This window comes from Choloepus didactylus, chromosome 9, assembly GCF_015220235.1.
Source record: "Choloepus didactylus isolate mChoDid1 chromosome 9, mChoDid1.pri, whole genome shotgun sequence".
Lineage (NCBI taxonomy): Eukaryota > Metazoa > Chordata > Mammalia > Pilosa > Megalonychidae > Choloepus > Choloepus didactylus.
The window spans coordinates 87,085,683-87,106,472 of record NC_051315.1 but is presented as its reverse complement, the minus strand read 5'-3'; the positions used below and the strand labels follow the sequence as shown (position 1 = coordinate 87,106,472).

The following is a 20,790-nucleotide window of genomic DNA, read 5'->3' as shown; positions in this document are numbered from 1 at the left end:
CCATGGACAGTGGCCTTTAGGGCACCCACAGCTAATTGTCCTGGAGCTGGGAAGGCAGAGCTGTGTGAAGAGGGGAAATTAACACATCCCATTCAACCATCTTTACAGCAGTCTGGGAACGCCCCTGCATGACCCGGCGGCCCAGGGCGTCCCTGGAGGCTGGCACACACTTGTGATGTGGCACAGTCTTCCCTCAGCAGGGGTCCTGGAAGAGCATGGCTGAGAAGGGGGACCCGCTCGGAAATCCCAGGGACCCTCTGCCAGGGACTTGTGGGTCAGTGGCAGAGATGATCTGTGGAGGGACTGAGGTGAAGGCTTAGACTCTTGCAACAGCCTTAAATCTCTGGAAATACCTAGGAGGTTTGATTATTAAAGCTCCCCTGCCTCCCTAACTCTCAGACACATGCCCCACATTCAGGTCAGACAGCACCAACAACACACCCAAAGTTGGTGCACCAGTTGAACCCCACAAGAATCAGACCCCCACACACCACAAAGACAAAGCTAGGGAAAACTGACTTGAGGGGAATAGGTGACTCATGGATGCCATCTACTGGTTAGTTAGAGAAAGTGTATGCCACCAAGCTGTAGATCTGACAAATTAGAGATTGGTATTTTATAGACCCTGAGAGAACCCTATAAAGTAAAGCAGATGCCAAGAGGCCAAAAACAACAGAAAATCTTAAAGCATATGCTAAAACCAGATGCTATGGAGAACCCAAACCCAAACACCCAAATCAAAAGATCAGAAGAGACACAGTACTTGGCACAATTAATCAAAGAACTAAAGACAAACAATGAGAGCATGGCACAGGTTATAAAGGACATAAAGTAGTCCCTAGAAGAGCATAAAGAAGAAATTGCAAGAGTAAATAAAAAAATAGATGATCTTATGGAAATAAAAGAAACTGTTGGCCAAATTAAAAAGACATTGGATACTCATAATACAAGATTAGAGGAAGCTGAACAAAGGTTCAGCATCCTCGAGGACCACAGAACAGAAAATGAAAGAACAAAAGAAAGAAAGGAGAAAAAAAATAAAAAAAAAATGAAATGGGTCTCAGAGATATGATAGATAAAATAAAACATCCAAATTTAAGACTCATTGGTGTCCCAGAAGGGGAAGAGAAGGGAAAAGGTCTAGAAAAAGTATTCAAAGAAATTGTTCAGGAAAACTTCCCCAACCTTCTACACAATATAAATACACAAAGCATAAATGCCCAGCGAACTCCAAATAGAATAAATCCAAATAAACCCACTTCGAGACATATTCTGATCAGACTCTCAAATACTGAAGAGAAGGAGCAAGTTCTGAAAGCAGCCAGAAAAAAGTAATTCACCACATTCAAAGGAAACAACATAAGACTAAGTAGTGACTACTCAGCAGCCACCATGGAGGCAAGAAGGCAATGTCATGACATATTTAAAATTCTGAGAGAGAAAAATTTCCAACCAAGAATTCTTTATCCAGCAAAACTCTCCTTCACATTTGAGGGAGAGCTTAAATTTTCCACAGATAAACAAATGCTGAGATATTTTGCTAATAAAAGACCTGCCCTACTTCAGATACTAAAGGGAGCACTACCAACAAACAAACAAAGAAAGGAGAGAGAGAGATATAGAGAAATTTAACAGACATGTATAGAACCTTACATCCCAAATCACCAGGACACACATTCTTCTCTAGTGATCACAGATCTTTCTCCAGAATAGACCATATGCTGGGACAAAAAACAAGCCTCAATAAATTAAAAAAAAAAATTTTTGAATTTATTCAAAGCATATTCTCTGACCACAAGGGAATACAAATAGAAGTCAATAACCATCAGAGACTTAGAAAATTCACAAACACCTGGAGGGTAAAAACTAGGGGGAGATGAAAACATTCCCAGATAATCAAAAGCTGAGGGACTTCATCACCAGTAGATCAGTCGTGTAAGAAATGCTGAAGGGAATTGAGTAGGCTGAAAGGAAGGGACACTAAACAATTAACTGTAACCACATGAAGAAATAAAGATTTCCAGTAAAGATCACATGGTAAATATAAAAACCAATACTACTGTAATTTTGATTTGTAACTCCACTATTTACTTCCTACAGGATCTAAAATACATAAACTATAAAGATAAATCAGTGGTTTTATACTCAATGTAAAATATGTAATTTTTGACAAGAACTACATATAGGTGGGGGAATGGAGGAGTAAAGGAACATAGTTTATGTGTCCTATTGAAGTTAAGTTGGTATCAAAGAAAAACAAGATTGTTATAGACTTAAGAGGTTAAATTTGAGCCCCATGGTAAACACAAAGAAACTATCAGAAAATATGACTGTAGAGATGAAAAGTGGAGTATGGGTTACTAGAAGTGGGGGAAGGGGCAATGGGGAGTTAAGGAAGGAGTGTACGGTTTCTATTTGGGGTGAAGGGAAATTTCTAGTAATGGATGGTGGGAAGGTGATACCATTGCAACATTCTAAATGTGATTAATCCCACTAATGGAATGCTAGGGAGGGGTTGGAATGGGAAGATTTAGGCTGTATATATATTTCCACAAGTGAAAAAAAAAAAAAGACAGTCCCAATAGACAATGACAATTAAATTCCGAGGATGATCCTGGATAGGATCTGAGGATGGAGGAGAAGAGGCTCAAGGGGACACAGTTGGGACATAAGAAAAAAAAAAGGAAATATAGAATGTAAGCTTTGTATCAAAGTTGAATTTCTTGAACTTCTTAGCTGTGCTTAATGGGATTGCATAAAAGAATGTTCTTGTTCATGGGAAATGTATATATGAATTACATTGTTTGTTCAAGGATGTGTGCAGCCTGCTCTCATATGTTCAGAAGACAGAGCAATAGATTATGGATGATAGATAGGGAGGGACGGAGAGAGGGAAAGAAAGAAATGGTGGTGTGACAGAATGTTAAAGTTGGTGGATCGAGGTATCGGGGAGGGGGGGCGGGGTATGCTGGAGTTCTGTGTATGGGGTTTGTATATTGTTTTTGCAACTGTTCCTGTAAGTTTGAATTTATTTCAAAATAAAATAAAATTAAAAAGGGAAAAAAAAGGTGAAAGGCAGCCAACTCAATGGGAAAAAATGTTTGGGAACCATGTATCTGACAAAAGTGATATCTTGCATATATAAAGAAATCCTACAACTCAACAACAGCAAAGTACAGACACCCCAATTATAAATGGGCAAAAAATATGCAAAGACAGTTCTCTCAAGAGGAAATACAAATGGCCAAGAAACATGAAAAAATGTTCAGCTTCACTAGCTATTAGGGAGATGCAAATTAAGAACACAATGAGATCATCTCACCAATTAGATTGGCTGCTGTTAAACAAACAGGAAACTACAGATGCTGGAGAGGATATGGAGAAATTGGAACTCTTTTTCATTGTTGGTGGGACTGTGTAATCGTACAGCCACTCTGGAAGACAGTCTGGCAGTTCCTTAGAAAACTAGATATAGAGTTACCCTTCGATCTAGCAATTGCACTTCCTGGTATGTACCTGGAAGATCTGAAAGCAGTGACACTAACAGATATCTGCACGACAATGTTCATAGCAGCAATATTCACGACTGCCAGGAGGTGGAAACAACCCAAACGTCCTTCAACAGATGAGTGGATAAATAAAATGTGGTATATACACATGATGGAATACTACATGGCAGTAAGAAGGAATGATGTTGTGAAACATATGACAACATGGATGAAACTTCAAGACATAATGCTGAGTGAAATAAGTCAGGCACAAAAAGAGAAATATTGTATGTTACCACTCATGTGAACACTGTGAAAAATATAAAATAAATGGTTTACATTTTAGAATGTAGGGGACCTGGCAATATACAGCAAAATAAGAACAGACAAGTTATGCAGGGTAAACTTAATGTTCTGGGATTGCTCAGGAATGACTATGGTTTGTTAATTTCTGGGGGGTGTGGTAGGAACAAGTTCGCAGAAATGTAGTTATTCTAGGTTATTTTTCTTATTCCTTTGTTGGGTTATAGTCTGTTTATTTTCTTGGGGTAGGGTAGAAACATATTGGAAGCCATGTAGTAATTTTAGGTTATTTGTTTTTTCTTATTCCTTTGTTTTGGTTTTGTTTGAAATGTTGTTTTTTTATTGTTTGTTTTTTATTTTTTGGTAAAGTTAAAGAAAAATTAAAAAATAAAATAAAAAAGGAAAGGCTATTGTTTGTCTAAAATAAGTGCATTTTTTCATCATCTATAAATAATCAAAAATCATGTTCTTGGCACCTTTGCTCTTGTATCTTAGTGGGTTATCATGGGTTTACTATAGCTTGCTATCCCAAAATAAACCTAATAATATAAACATTATATACATAAATATAAGAATATACTTTTCATACAATATTGTGGAACTTTATATAGTCGTATTTCTCCTCATCCATCTGTACATTAAGTCCCTCTTGTGATTTAGATTTTACTACTTTCTTTTTTTCTCCCCACAGTATCCTTCTAGAACACAGATATTAACTTCATCTCCTTGGCATTATTCTTTTGTGCCTTTCTATTCTTTTTTATGTTCCTGCAATCTCTCAGTTGCCCATTTTCACCTGTCCTTTCTGTGGTTTCTTCTGACCTTTCAAAATTTTTTTATCAGTGGCTAACATTCTATCCTTCATCTCCGTTCAGCTCCACAAATATTCCAGCTAGACTGGAAATCCAGAAAGGCTCAATCATCCTTATGTATTCCTCAGAAAAATCTAATTTATACAGTGTTTTCTGAAATTCAAATACTAAAATCAGTAACACCTCACAGATAATATGAGTATTTTTGGTTGATGCATATAACATACTAGAATGTTTATCATTGATGGCCCATAGGAAAAGTGGGTATACCAGTTCACTGAAACATACGTAGCAGAGTACATAAAGTACAAAAGCACTCAACTTTCACTGGATGAATTATACATCTGTCTCTGTCATCATTTCCTTGGACATGAACTTGGACTGAATTAAGAGGCAGTGTAACACAGGAGCCTTAGAGGGATTTGTGTGGTTTGCCTGAGTGTTTGTATACACACATGCACATGACTGGGTGGGCATCTGGTTAAGTTTAAAAAAAAAATTATCTGTGAATTTGACAGATTTCATTTTGGAATTATTTGTGTTTATGTTTTGCAGTGAAATTGCTCATGCTTGTTCAAACCAAATGTATCTAGGATATCTCTGGTCATATGAATATATCATAATGATGTGGTTCACACAAATTGCTAATGTATCAGCAAAATAAAATCAATGTAATATATTTGTTTTGCTCACAGGTATATGAATAAACTTGAATTTAAATTGTCTACTTATATGCGTTAAGTAAGTCATAATTGGCTAAGAATGTTTTAAACATTTCATCAATATGAGTTCATCTGCTTACAATTTTAGCTCTTAGTGTGTAACTTCGTTCAAGTAAAGTATGAAACCATTAATCTCTAGCATTTTCTTTCCCAATTAGGTTATTGGAGATGCAATTATTGCGTATTCAAAAAATGAACGAATTCACTGGGTAAGGGAGTGGCCTGGACAGACTGTTCTCTGTGTATCCCAAACCTATTGGACATTAGAAGTACAGACATCTATTCCAAAGGGTCAAGAGGTAACCTTTTTCAGCATTTTTTCCAGGAGTTACCGTTGCCAGAATATACTTGTTCAAAAAAATAAAATAAAGACAATTCACTTAAAATTTTACTTTATGTTGCAAGTCAAATTACATATTTCTTAAAGTAAAAATTTCACATAACAAATATGTAGGAAAAATCTATGCAAAATATCTAATCAAAATCTGTGTCTAAACCATCTGTTTATTATTTGCATAAGGGCTACTTGAGCCTCAATCTTGTTATATTTTTGTGCCTTTAAAAAGAGAGTGATTGAATACAATGTGACTTGACCAACACAAAGAACTTGATGTTGGGGAGAGGATGTAGGTGAGGAAAGACTTCCCAGAAGACACAATATATACTATGGGATTAGAAGTTCTGAAGAATGAGAGAAGAGAATTATCCAAGCAAGGTAACTGAGGAACCAACATGTAGAAGTAGGAACTCGAAAACAACTAGGAAAGCAAGAGGACCATGTATGGGCAAACATTCAGGGTGAAAAGTGGGAAAAAGAAGAGGGACCATTTCAAGTCTCTATTTTAGCACCTCAAACTTCTCAGCTGACACAAGCCATAAAGAAAGAGCTGCCCATCTTCACATCTCTTTCCTCTCCATTCCAGTGACCCCAACTTTCTATGGCTGCCAATCGGTTATTTCTACTGACTGCTCTAGATCATGGATGGAGACTATTAGAAAGAGGGGTGGGAGCAAAGAGGGAGAGCTGGAATCATCTCCGTAACCATTTATAAAAATGATAATAATAGGAAAGTCTCCCAAACTCTAAGGAAGAATGTGTGAAAAGAAAATAAGTTTTTGCAAAGCGCCCCCCCCCAACAAAAAGTGGTGATCACAAAACTAAGAAACTTCCTAAACTCACAAAGATTAGGAAGGATTAAGTATTATTCTCTCTTAGGCCTTGAGTAAAACTATCCTATGAAAACGAGACATCAGTTGACTTGTTTTTGAATATTTTAAAATTTTTGGTGTATGGATTTTTTAATAAATAATGCACAACTAATATTTTGAATGATGCCTAATGATATTGAGTACTGAAATATTCCAATATAGTTGATATTTGAATTTAACAATATAATTAATTGGATTGCTGTTCTTAATTAATAACAGAAATTACATTCAATGTAACAGTCCTATCCTTGAGACAGGATTTCAAGTGGGTCAACTTTAAGTTGATTAATGGGTCTATTGGAATCTAGCAATTATAGATCTTTAGTTTTAAACCATGATCTTTTAAGATATCTTTGACATGGAATCCAATATCATTGTCTTTAACTCTATGGTACTGTTGAACACTGACAAGTGTTGTGGTTTGAGAGGAGTACATGTGCTGTAGACATGAAGATCCCAAAGAGGAAATGGCTGAGTCATGTCTGCTTAATGCTTCACTCCAGTTTACCAACAGGTCTCTGACTTCTCCCCTGCAGGAAGGAATAAGGGGATAGGACAGGAAGTCAGGTATTTTCAGAAAAAGTCTTCCTTCATGGTAACAGAGCACTGGGGAATAAGGTTTACCTCTGGGCCTTCAGCTGTCTCTCCCTACGTGCATCTTTCTTTTCTCCTCAGTGACTCCAGAGAATTTATCTTGTCTTTTCTCTTTTAAGCTACCACTCACCAGCCTCTCTACCCAGAGGACTTCTCTGTTGCCAGTGTGGGCTGCTGGGGGTGGAAGGTGGAGTGGGCTGTGTAGAAAATGTAAGATCTCCCTTCTTGTTTGCTGCCCCCTTGTCCCCATTGTCATACCAACTTTTGCTTACCATTGTGGGGAAATAGTCTGGAGGAAACAATGTTGCAAATGTAGCAAATCAGGTTGATTTTTATGCATCTTCCAAATTTTTTCAGTGGATGTGTAAGAATTTCCAGAATTCTCAATTGTAGTCTTGCCCTCCACTCTTTTATTCTTAAGAGGGGTGTGTGTCATACCTCTACCCCTCTGTCAAATCATGTTTTTCTCTAGTCTTACTCCAAGCAGGCTGGAATGATAGGAATTAAGGCAGAGCATTAACGTGTAAGCAAGCTACAGTTGTTTCATGTTTCTTCTTATCTCACTGTCAGGAGACATATGTAATTGGACTCTCAGGAGATACACATTTTAGATCACTCATTCTTTATTTCAGTGAGTCCTCGGCTTGAAACTACTAACGTATGTTTCTTTCACATTGTACACATATACACTTTTTTGGTTTACAGCAGTATCCACTGACACTAAGATGGCATTGTTTACTTATTAATTTGTTAATCTATTCTTTTTTTAAACTCATATAATACGATGCAGGTATGCTGCCATTCACTGAGAATTCTAAAATGAGAATCTGTGTCTTTCTTTTGAATAGCTGCTACTCTAGGGTGATTCAGCTTCATAGACTCAGAAGCTTCTGAAGCTTTAGCTTAGCAAGATTTAGCAAGTCACTCCTTTGTTATTGTTGCTTGCCATAGTTCCCTCTTCCACTGTGTTCAGATGCTTTTGTAGCTAAGTTTCATGTTTCAAATTAAGCTTTTTGTATGTCCTTAGCAACTAATTTCTCTCTTTTTCATCTGCTTTTAAATTCCCTGTTTCAATCTGCCATCCATAAACTAGCTGTGTACCTTGTCCATATTTCATCCATGTTTATGCCATTCATGTTTTGTAGCAGCATCATGAGGGGCTGGTACGTGTTTTAGTATTCCATAGTACTGGTGATTTATAAAAAAATTATGCATGTGCTTCTGTCATGGGAAGTTAATATATGTTTTGGTATTCTATGTGTTGGTGATTTTTTTCCCCTAATTAATATGTGGATCACATTTGAAACCAATGACTTTGGTTGAGCTTCCGAAGGTGACACTCTTGGCAGCCTCATAAAAGATCGGGCACTTCCATTCTCTGCAAACATTTCAAGTTGTCTGGAGCTTGCTGCCATAATAGTTCCGTGTTTTAATGTCAGACTCCTAGAGGACCTGTTAGCCTCAGGATCTGTGTTTACATTTATTTATTTAATGAATATTGATTGTGGAACTAGTCTGTGTGAGGCATTACAGGTGCTATAAAAGAAATTAAAGAATCACTGCTCTCACGGAGTGTGGGATATTGTAAATATTAATGTGATTATAAGTTAGTCTTTCATTGCATATGTAGAAGAATCTAGGTATAAAAGATAATTTGATTCCAGGTAGAGTTTATTTTGGTTTAATGTCATTTTGGTTACCTTAGGGCTCATTAATTAGTTCACTGTACAGAAAGGCTCAGCCTTTTCTTGCATATTTTCTTCAAAGAATGGTTCAAGAGAAATTTAAAGGGAATGACATGTAACAAATACTGTCAATATCATGATTTTTTTACTTTAGCTAATTAAATTCTTATTGATTCATATAGCATATTTCCTAAAGAACTCAGTTTATCACAGTTTGAAGCTAAATTTCAGTTCTAAATCTGTTTCTTTAGCATAGAAAAATACAATTTTACAAGTGTAAATAGTAATAAATTCTTATAGATATATAATTTGCTCTGTCAGGTCCAAATGTTAAAGAACTGGGTAAGGCTCTTAGGGATACCTAATTTTACTTCTGGAGAAACTAAGTTGCACTGACTGGCACAGCTTGTGTTCCCTAGGATCAAAATTGGTTTTATTAATTTATATACTCAATATACTTAAATTCACTAATTGGCTCCAAGAATTTAAACACAGTTATTTAAACATGGGGAGGGGACAGAAATTTATTTTTCACTACTTGAGAAGCAAATCAATAGCAAATTAATCACACAGATAATATAAATGAAATAGTGTTCAAGCACCAAACCTTTGAAAGAGTGCTATCTTTAGAAAATGATGAAATATTTCAAGGAATAAGAAAAGTGCCCCTTAGAGAAACAACTTGCAGATGACATCTCTGTCCTTTAAATTGTTTCCTCATTCTTGGAAATCCTCATTTTTCGTTTCATTCTTGCCACTAACCCGGACCTAAAGGAGTTAAATAAACTTCTCGGTGTAAAACGCTTATTAAATATAATTAGAGTGGAGAAAGCAATGGCATCAGTCTGCTGGAGCCTATGGACACATCCCTTAAGCACAGCTGGTTTCTTGTATTCTGATTTGATTTGCATAATAAATCCTCTTCTCTTTTTAACTTAACTCATTAGATTTAGCCACCAGAGAAGAGACCTCAGAGCAAACCTTGTCCTCCTAACTGGCATTAGCCCACCGTAAGCTTAATGGTGTTGTGTAAGCTAGACGTGTTGTGTATTATGATCTTTACATTTCAAGTGGTGCAAACCCAACCCAAAATGTTTATGCAGGAGTCCTTGACTGACTCATAGGATGGGAGGAAGAGCAGTTGGAATCAGGATCTCAGGGCTTCAGTGCTGCTGCAGTCCCTCTTTCATGTCTAAGCATCATCTCTACTAGTCCCTGTTAGGTTTTATTCTTTTTTGGGGAGGAAGGTGTGCCAGTTTGAATGTATTATGTCCCCCAAATGCCATTATTTTTGTGGTCTTGTGGGACAGACGTTTTGGTGCTGGTTAGATTTGCTTGGAATGTGCCCCACCCAGCTGTGGGTGGTGACTTTGGTGGGATACTCCCATGGAGGTGTGACCCCACCCATTCAGGGTGGGCCTTGATCAGTGGAGCCGTATAAAACATGCTGACTCAAAGAGACTGAACGGGGTGCAGCTGTGAGTGACGTTTTGAAGAAGAGCAAGCTTGCTAGAGAGGAATGTCCTGGGAGAAAGCCATTTTGAAACCAGAACTTTGGAGCAGACGCCAGCCACGTGCCTTCCCAGCTAACAGAGGTTTTCCGGACGCCATTTGCCATCCTCCAGTGAAGGTACCTGATTACTGATGTGTTACCTTGGACACTTTATGGCCTTAGGACTGTAACTGTATAGCCAAATAAACCCCCTTTTTATAAAAGCCAGTCCATCTCTGGTGTTTTGCATTCCGCAGCATTAGCAAACTAAAACAGAAGGTTTACAATAGCTTCAGATAGGCAAATTCACAATCTACTAAGCCTAGTGGAAAGCACTACTTCCTTCAGAGTCTGAATTTACAGTCCTCAGAGAAAACTATGATTGGCTATGGGTTAGGTTACATACTGCCTCTGTGTTGCCATGGAGATGGGGCAACATGATTGACAGCTCTGTTAGAGCCACATAAAATAAAGAAGGGGTATTCTCTAAAGGTAAAGTTGTTGGGTAAAAAAGTGTTGGGTTTCCATGCTTGGCTGGATAGGGCTTGTTCATGTAACACCTTTGTAGTAAGAATAAATGATTAATTTTAAATTAAATTAAAATTTAAAATTATGTCATAGGGAAAATTATGATAAAAATGTAGAGAATACTTTGTATACGTGCTAGTTCAAAAGGTTTCTGTTCAAAATGATTCTGATCACATTGAGTAATCATATTTTATTTTTTTCAGGCTCTCGAGCAGTACTTAGAAAAATGTAACAGACAAATTGATGATATTGTCACCTTGGTCCGTGGCAAATTGTCCAAACAGAATCGTGTTACTCTGGGAGCCCTTGTGGTACTGGATGTCCATGCTAGAGATGTCCTCACATCGCTTGTGAAAAAGAAAGTTAGTGATGATACTGACTTCGAATGGTTAAGTCAGCTTAGGTACTATTGGCAAGTAAGTGATATCACTGAATGTTATTACAGAGCAATTTCAGCTCACAGCTTTTTAATTTGTACTTGCTTGCTCACATGGGAAATAGTATCAGCAATGTAGGATTTTTTTTTTTTTTTTCGGTTCACAGATGATAACCAAACAAGCATTCTCCAGATTGAAGATTAAAGCAGCCAATAACTATATCTATATCATTGTCTATACATTTCCATATCCATATATATAGTTGTATATAAATACATATACATATATGGGCACACACACAAAATTGTGTTTTTAGATTCCTGATGCCTCTATAGAATGTAAGAATCAGACTGTTTTAGTCTCATTTAGTCATTAAAGTTTCTTTTTGTTGATCAATTGAAGGAGCCAGAAAAGTGATCTGGAAGAAGGTTTTTATCAGAGCATCCAAGTGAGTGGGGTGGCACTCACGATCAGTAAGGCAGGAGGAGCAGGGACAGTTAGTGTGGAAGGCAAGGATGGACATATTGAGTGTGGGCAGAGAGAGCTGATGGCTGGAGATATAGATTTGAAAAATCTTGTGGTACATACTTTCATGGAAGTCTTGGGAGGTGCAGGAGGGGAGGAAAGGAGAGGCAAGAATCAGCACCCTAGTAAACACATGAGGGTTGGGTATATGGTGGTTAGGAGCTCAGACTGTGGAATCAATGCGTTAAATGCCAGATCCTCCTCTAATCAGCAGTGTGGTGCTGGGCAAGGTACCTACCCTCTTTAGCAATGTTTCCTCATCTGCCAAGTGCTGATAATGATAATACCCATTCTAGAGTGAAAACAAAATAACTGAAAATATGGGAGAGATAGGGAACACATATAAAATTGAAGCCAGTGACTTCAAGAACTTATCCAAGGAAATTAGATACTGAGTATTTCTACTCTATCAAATGATGCCTGAAGAATGAATTTTAAAGTTATTGTCTAAATCATGGTTACTATTTAATTTGGAGATTTAGATTTTATAGTATTTTAAATTTTATTGTTTAAACTAACTTCAGCTTATTTGATTCATCCTAGGAGAAACATTTAGAAACAAAAATGATCAATGCTGGTTTGCGATATGGATATGAATATCTGGGTAATTCCCCTAGGCTGGTTATTACTCCACTCACTGATAGATGTTACAGGTAAACCCATTTAAGGATCTATTAGAAATAACTTTCACTCACTGCTAGACCATGGATTCCTTAAAAAGTATCTAATTATCTTCCATACTGTAAATTTATCCTATGTTAACTTTTCTTAGACCCTTATATTCTCTTCTTAACTTTATCTTCAATTTCTCTTTCTCTGCTGGCTTCTTCCTCTCAGCTCAGAAGCTGTAAGTATTATCAAGTGTGTCTCATACTTACACACCAAGAAAGCCCCTCATTTATGTCTTCCTCTAACTGTTCCTTTAGCATTATCTGCTCCTTTAGTATTATCCACCCTTCCATTTTCATCCAAAGTTCTCTGAAGAGGAGAATATATTTCTTGCCTCCCACTTCAAATATTACATTTACTCTGAGTACTGGCAATCTGGTTTCTTGCTCAATGGAAACTGCTTTTGCCATATTCAAATAATATGTTCAATTGTTATGTTACTCGAGCTCACTCTTGCTTTTGATCTTGTCCTTCCCTCATTTCTTCTTGAAACTCTGACTTTTCCTTTAGGATCTTTTAAGTTATCCTGTTCCTTCCACTGAAACACTGATTTTCCAGGGTTCTGTTTCCACGTGGTACTCTGCCTCACTCTTCATGGTTTCCCCTCAGCTAGGCTTGGGGGATAGAGAAGTGCTTTTTTCTCTCTTCCTCTGTACAGAGGGAATTGACATGTACAACACACCAACAACTCTTTCCAAAGAAATCCTCACTACTGGCTGCTCATTTACAATCTTCCTAATGTTTATGTGCCCCAATTGTAGATGATGTGTCAAATCATTTTCACCATCTATAAGATAAGATGATGTGGGTTAATTTTCTCAGCTTGGGGAATTTAGTAAAAATTCTGAGATAGAAAGAACAATATTTAATACCCTTACATATTTTTTACAACTAATATTTCTATAGGTTAACAAAAGTTCTATCGTTTTCTTTAGTCACCATTACTTCTTACTTGCCTTACTTCTGGTTTAATTTTCTCCTTACTAGGTAAAATCTTTTAGTAATAGTTTCATCGAAGCTCTTCTCTCCATGTCCTTGTCTAAAAAATGCCCCCCTCTTTCACTCTACTATTAAATGGTAGATCAGCTAGATATAGAATTTTAAATTAACAATTTTCCCTCAGCCCTTCAAAGCTATTATTCTCTAGCATCCGTTGCTACTGATGAGAAGTCTGTTACTCTAATTATCATTCCCTTGTAGGTAATTATTTTCTCTATTGTAACTTTTAAGATTTTCTCTTTACTGTTGATGTGCACTATAATATTACTAGATGTGGATAAGTGTTTATTTATCCTACTTGGAACTTTTTCAATTTGTATCTTTCTTACATTCTAAAAAACTCTCATGCATTGCCTTTTTAAAAAAATTCAGTTCTATTGAAATATATTCACATACCATACAATCATCCACACTGTATAATCAACTGTACACAGTACCATCGTTTAGTTGTACATTCATCACCACAATCAATTTTTGAACATTATCCTTACTCCAAAAAAACTAAAAATAAGTATAAAATTAAAAGTAAAAAGAACACCCAAAGCATTCCATCCCTCCCCACCCCCAGTTCCAGTTTGCTAATGCTTCTGCTATGCAAAATACCAGAAATGGATTGGCTTTTATAAAGGGGATTTATTAAGTTACAAATTTACAGTTCTGAGGCCATAAAAGTGTCCAAACTAAGGCATCAACAAGATGATACCTTCCCTGAAGAATGGCCAGTGGCGTCCGGAAAACCTCTGTCAGCTGGGTAGACACGTGGCTGACGTCTGCTGTTCCTTTGCTCCCAGATTGTGTTTCAAAATTGCTTTCTCCAAAATGTCTCCGGGTCTCTCATGGCTTCTTCATCTCCTGTGCATCTAAGTGTCGATGTCCTCTCCTAGCTTTTCTGGAGCAAACTCTGGGCTAGCATTGCCAAATGTCTCCAAGAATCTCCAAGTGTCAGCGTCAGTGTCATTTCTTAGCTTCTCTCCAAAATGTCCCTCTCACCTGCTCTGAGCTCCTTCCATTGTGAGCTCTTTTATAGGACTCCAGTGATTAAATAATGTCCCACCCTTAATGGGCAGGGTCCATATCTCCATGGAAATAATTTAATCAGACACTTTGCCCACAGTTGATTGAGTCACATATCCATGGAAACAATTAAAAGATTCCAACCTAATCAACACTAATATGTCTGCCTCCACAAGATTGCATTAAAGACTATGGCTTTTGGAGAGAAATAATATATCCAAACTGTCACACCCCCATCCCACCCTATTTTTCATTTAATTTTTGTCCCCATTTTTCTACTCTTCTGTCCATAAACTAGATAAAGGGAGTGTGAGCCACAAGGTTTTCACAATCACACAGTCATACTGTGTAAGCTACATAGTTACACAGTTGTCTTCAAGAATCAAGGCTACTGGGTTGCAGTTTGACAGTTTCAGGTATTTCCTTCTAGTTATTCTGATACACTAAAAACTAAAAAGGGATATCAGTATAGCACATAAGAATTCCCTCCAGAGTGACCTCTCGAGTCCATTTGAAATCTCTCAGCCACTGAAACTTTATTTTGTTTCATTTCACTTCCCCCTTTTGGTCAAGAAGATTTTCTCAATCCCATGATGCTGGGTCCTGGCTCATCCCCAGAATCATGTCCTGCATTGCCGGGGAGATTTATACCCCTGGGAGTCATGTCCCATGTAGGCATAAGGGCAGTGAGTTCACCTGCCAAATGGGCTTAGAGAGAGAGGGGGGCCACATCTAAGCAACAAAGATGATGTTCTCTGGGGGTGACTCTTAGGCTTATAAGATTATAAGTAGGCTTAGCCTCTCCTTTGCAGTAACAAGCTTCATAAGGTCAAGCCCCCAAATCAAGGGCTCAGCCCACTAAATTGGCAGCCCTCAATGTTTGTAAGAATATCAGTTATAACCCAGGTGTGGAAGTTGTCCCACAGTTTTGCATTTTTTCCTCAGTTCCTCAGTGGGGACCCTGCAAATACATTTTTATTCTCTGCCCAAATTACTTTGGGATGTGTTGAGATTTCACATTAACCTGTACAAACCTACCAGATCTCACTTCCTATTCAAAGTTCCATGTAATTATGGTGTTTGAATAAACTGACCATACAAGTTGAATTGTTTAGTGTGCTACAGAACATATAGATCCTGCCCTAAATAAATATCTTTTCCCTTGGTCTCACACAGAAGTTGAAGTTTTATAACAGGCAATATCGTCCTTTACCCTTTGGCTTGATTGGCCTTAGTCCTAACCAGATCCACTTCATTCATATCTCTAATTGAAGTCTGAACTCTTTTTCAGCTTTTAAATAATTGCTGTATGAGGTAATACTGACATTCATGTCTGCCGAGCTCTAGCTCTGAGTTTCAAGTGTCACACAGATACCCAAAGTTCCAGAGACTGACCGTCAACCATTGCCTTTTAACTTCTGCCTCTTCTCCATTTGCTTCCTTCTCTCTTCTATGTCTCTTAATTTCTTTTATATTCTAGCTTTATATTTCCCTGGGCCCTTTCCTAATGCTTCTCTTTATCTTCCAGTTCATAATTCTGCTTCCTTATGTCTAATCAGCTATTTAACCTGTTTACTGAGTTCTTAAAAGTTCAGTGATTATATTTTTTATTGCTAGAATTTTAAGTTATCTCTGACAAGATTGACTTCTCTTTTTTTCCCCCACAGTTTTCTGCTGCTTTTGCTTTTTATTAAAATCGCATTTAACTGACCACCATGATACCAAAGAGGGCATTATACCACGGGTCTGCTTTTGCTACTGCAAGTCTGACTCTTACCTTCTCTATGTCTGTCTCTTTCTCTCTCCCTTTCTCTCCATTTCTATTCATCCTTCATATTCCCTCTCTTTCTCCAGTTTATTTTTCTTCGAAAGTCCATCTTATTTTACTGTGAGATCATTTTAGTAAGGATTGTTTCTCCACATAGTCTTTTATGTTCTTAGTTGCAGAAGCGTCCCTATGTAACAGTTTCATATTTATCTCTGAGGTGAACTAAAGGGTATTCTCTGGTTTTGGATAAAATTTTAATGTTACTTATTCAGCTTGGGTCCATGTGCCCCATGGATAATGGAAATTTGAACCCTACTGCCTTGAATAAGGTGGTCTTTTCATTGGGCTCTATGTGAAGGGTAAACTTTCTTGTTTCTTCTGTAATTGATGCTTCTTTGCCTCTCTAGTAGGTTGCTGGAGTAATTTTAATTCCCATTTAGAGACAGGCAGCCTTTCAGGGACTCTAGGTTTATGTAGGTGGGTCCATTCCAGCTCCCCACTTTGATCTCAGCTCTGAGGATTTATTTTCTGTTTTTATGTAGACATAAATGCACTTGTGTTTATATCCAGATCTTCCAACTATATGCACCTCTGAAGTTTTAGTGCCTAATTACTTCTCCAGCTTTGAATTCCTTCTTCATTGGTGATTTCCCTTTCCTTCTTTTAAAAATGGCTGTGTATTTTTAAAGTTGTTATTTGTTTTATATTATGTAGCATTTCCATATGCTTGAAGTAAGGAGACTGGGTTGTTCAGGGTCAGCTCAGTTTTCCATATGGACTGGAAGTCAGAATCAAATTTCAAAAATGAATTTGTTGTGAATTTGTCATATAAAGAGCTATTCAGAAATAAAATATAATAATGTATGAAGTAATACACTGTCAAAGATTTTCAGAGATAAGTGGGAAAAAATAAATTACTAAAGAAGAGGTGGCAAATTGGGTTCTCATTTAACTTTTCCTCTTTTTGGTATATGCATGGAAAAAATCACATTATTCCACAGAAACTGTTTATTTCTTATGTTTTAGAACCTTATTTGGAGCCCTTCACTTGCACCTTGGAGGAGCACCTGAGGGTCCAGCTGGCACTGGAAAGACTGAAACTACCAAAGATTTAGCAAAAGCTGTAGCCAAACAATGTGTTGTTTTCAACTGCTCTGATGGACTGGATTATTTGGCTTTAGGGAAATTCTTTAAGGTATGAACTGACTCATTTTTTAATAATAGGAGCACTGATAAAAGAGGAAAGATAATTAAAATGAAATAAAATTGAACACATGAGAAGACTTACTGAAGCTAATTAGAGGTAAAAATTAAAACATGGTATCAATCATTTTCTTGGGGAGTGGGATTGTATCAAAAGCTTATTTGTGGAGTATGGGACCAAGATGGCAGTATAAGATGCTCCTAGGTAATGTTCCCCACAGAATCATTGAACAACTACCAAAAACTGTTGGAGCCATCTTCCTCATAACTCCATAAAACAGTTAGAGGTATAGTAACTGGGCAAGTGGTGAATCAAGAAAACAGCATTAAATACTATAGGAGAAACTCATGACATACTAGATGATCCCTCCTCCACCCCTCCCTGGTGAGTGTGGAACTAACCTGAGTCCCTGGCCCTGTTCCAGAGGAAGCAGAGTAACCTCTGTGTGCATACTGGAGTGCCTATATGTCAGTAACAATCTATTGGTTGGCAGCCTGAAAGACTGAACTAGTAAACTTATCTCTGGCTTACCTTCCTGGAACTTTTCCTGCAGGTAGAGGCAGCTTAAAGACAGCCAGGCAGGGTTAGAAACAAGTCAAAGCAGCTAGGGGCAAAGTATCACCTGCTTTAAGTCATAGAATAGAGCACCCAGGAGGGGGAGAGAACCTGTCATCGGGATTAAGGGGTCATTAAAATTCCTGTAAACTGGGGAATTCCTAAGGCCATGGGCAAGCACAAGCTCAGTACAAGACATGGGCTCAGAAGAGGTGGTGGAGATTATGCATTTAACATTTGCCTCAGTCCTGTCTTATTGATAGGAGAGCAAAATTCTGAAGGAGAGCGCCAGACACCACAGAGCCAATTTGCAAAGACTGAGAGGTGGTTTTTTAGTTTGTTCATTGTTAGTTCCTGGCACTAAGGTAATCTCTGTCAAATCACTACTTAGATACAAACTTAAGGAACAGACAGCTCAGGGGCTAAATCCCAGCCATAACACTTTAAAATATTAAAATGTACAGTGTGCAAGAAAAGAAACAGTAAACGATGGTCCATCCAAAGGAACTAGATAGAAATCCAAAACCATCAATGAAGAAGACTAGACTTTGGACATACTGGTTAAAGACTTTAAAAAACTGATCCTGATATGCTCAAAGAGATAAAAGAAAACAGAGAAAGAGCTAAAGGATACCAGGAAAACAACGAATGAAAAATATGAGAATCTCAATAAAGATAAAGAAATTGTAAAAAGGTAAAAAGGAACCAAAGAGTAATACTGGAGTTGAAGACTACAATAACTGAAATGAAAAATCCCCTAGAGGGTTTCAGATTGGAGACGGCTGAAGAGAGACACAGTGAACTTGAAGACAAGATGATTGAAATGATTCAGGCTGAGGAGCAGAAAGAAAAAAGAATGAAAAAAGGGAACAGAACATAAGATACCTGTGGGATACCATCAAGCTTACCAATAAACACATTGTGGGAATCTCAGAAAAAGAAAAAGAAAAGGAGGCTGAAGGAATATTTAAAGCAATAATGGCAGAAAACATCCCAAATTTAACAAACGACATGAACATGCACATTCAAGAATCCCAATGAACCCCAAACAGGATCAACCCTAAGAGAGTTATACCCAGACACATAGTAGTCAAACCATAGATCATCAAGGTAAAGACAGAGTTCTGAAAGTTGCAAGAGAAAAACAATATGTTATGTACAAGGGAGTCCCAACAAAATTAAGTGCTGATTTTTTGTCAGAAACCATGGAGGCAAGAGGGCAGTGGGTTGAAATATTTAAAGTGCTGAAGGAAAACAACTGCCAGCCAAGAATTTTATATCTTGTGAGAGACTTACTTTTAAAAATGAGGGAGGGATTAGGATAGTCTCAAACAAAAACTGAGGGAGGTCATCACCAACAGACATGCCCTACAAGCAATGCTAAAGGGAATTCTTCAGACTGAAAGGAGTGGACACTAGACAGCGATTTAAAGCAGCATAAAGAAATAAAGACTTCCTGTAAAGGTAGCTGTATGGTTAATTATAAATGCAAGTATTATTGTAAAGTTTCTGGTATGTAGCTCCACATTTTAATTACAGGTTCTAAAATGTAAATGCAAAAAATGCAATGGTAATCAATGGCTTGGACGTACACTATAGAAAGATACAATTTGTAACAAGTACAACAAAGAGGTGGTGATGGGTATAAGAGTAGCATATTTGTATGCTATTGAAGTTGTTAATATCAAATCAAATGTGATTTTTATAGATTTAGGATGTTAAATTTAAACTCCATGGTAACCAGAAAAAAATACATGAAAAATATATACGTAAAGAAATGAGAAGGGACTAAAAATGGTTTCCACACAAAAAATCAAATAAATATGAGTTGGCAGTGAAAGAAAAATTGAGGGGAAAAGGTATAAGACTTACAAAGACCAAATAGCAAAAATTGCAGAAGAAAGTCCTGCATGATCAGTAGTTAATTTTAGTGTAAATGAATTGAACTCTCCAGTCAAAATGCAGAGGTTGGCAAAATGGATAAAAAAACGTGACCCAACTATATACTGTTTCAAGAGATTCATCTTAAATACAAAGACACAAGTAAGTTGGAAGTGAAAGGATAGGGAAAAAACATACCATGTGTTTTAGTTTGCTAAAGCTGATGAGATGCAATATGCCAGAAATGGGTTGGCTTTTACAATGGTGATTTATTAACTTACAAGTTTACAGTTCTGAGGCCATGAATAAAGGCATCAACAGGATGATACCTTCTACCTGAAGACTGGCTACCGGTGATCCTCAGCTCCTCTGTCACATGGCGAAGCAGGTGACAACATCTGCGGGCCTGGGTTTCATTGCTTTCAGCTTCTGACTTCAGTGGCTTCCTCTGTGAGCTTCTGCATGTTCCTCTCTTTTAGCTTCTGTCTCTCTTAGCTTCTGTGGGGCTTTTTCTCCTGTGTCTTCTTTCTGTCTTTTATCCTCTTATAAAGGACTCCAGTAAAAGGATTAAGACCCAATCTGGGGCAGGCCTCAACTGAAATAACCTAATCAAAAGGTCCCGAGAGGCGGGGCAAGATGGCAGACTGGTGAGCTGTATGTTTTAGTTACTCCTCCAGGAAAGTAGGTAGAAAGCCAGGAACTGCATGGACTGGACACCACAGAGCAATCTGACTTTGGGCATACTTCATACAACACTCATGAAAACGTGGAACTGCTGAGATCAGCGAAATCTGCAAGTTTTTGCGGCCAGGGGACCCGCGCCCCTCCCTGCCAGGCTCAGTCCCGTGGGAGGAGGGGCTGTCAGCTCCGGGAAGGAGAAGGGAGAACTGCAGTGGCAGCCCTTATCGGAAACTCATTCTACTGATCCAAACTCCAACCATAGATAGACTGAGACCAGACACCAG

The 20,790-nt window shown here is 37.7% G+C and overlaps 1 protein-coding gene across 5 annotated transcripts in view; it reads left to right on the top strand.

Moving 5' to 3' along the window:
* DNAH7 (dynein axonemal heavy chain 7) overlaps positions 1–20,790 on the top strand; it is a 371,530-nt gene that overhangs the window by 113,379 nt on the left and 237,361 nt on the right. For all 5 annotated transcript variants that reach the window (XR_005218999.1, XM_037850664.1, XM_037850667.1 and 2 more), the window contains 4 exons: positions 5,484–5,624; positions 11,037–11,249; positions 12,279–12,388; positions 17,212–17,380. Coding sequence is in view for 4 of the 5 variants with exons in the window: in XM_037850664.1 (XP_037706592.1) it covers positions 5,484–5,624; positions 11,037–11,249; positions 12,279–12,388; positions 17,212–17,380 (633 nt within the window). In the remaining variant the exon portion in view is untranslated. The remainder of the gene's footprint in view (positions 1–5,483; positions 5,625–11,036; positions 11,250–12,278; positions 12,389–17,211; positions 17,381–20,790) is intronic.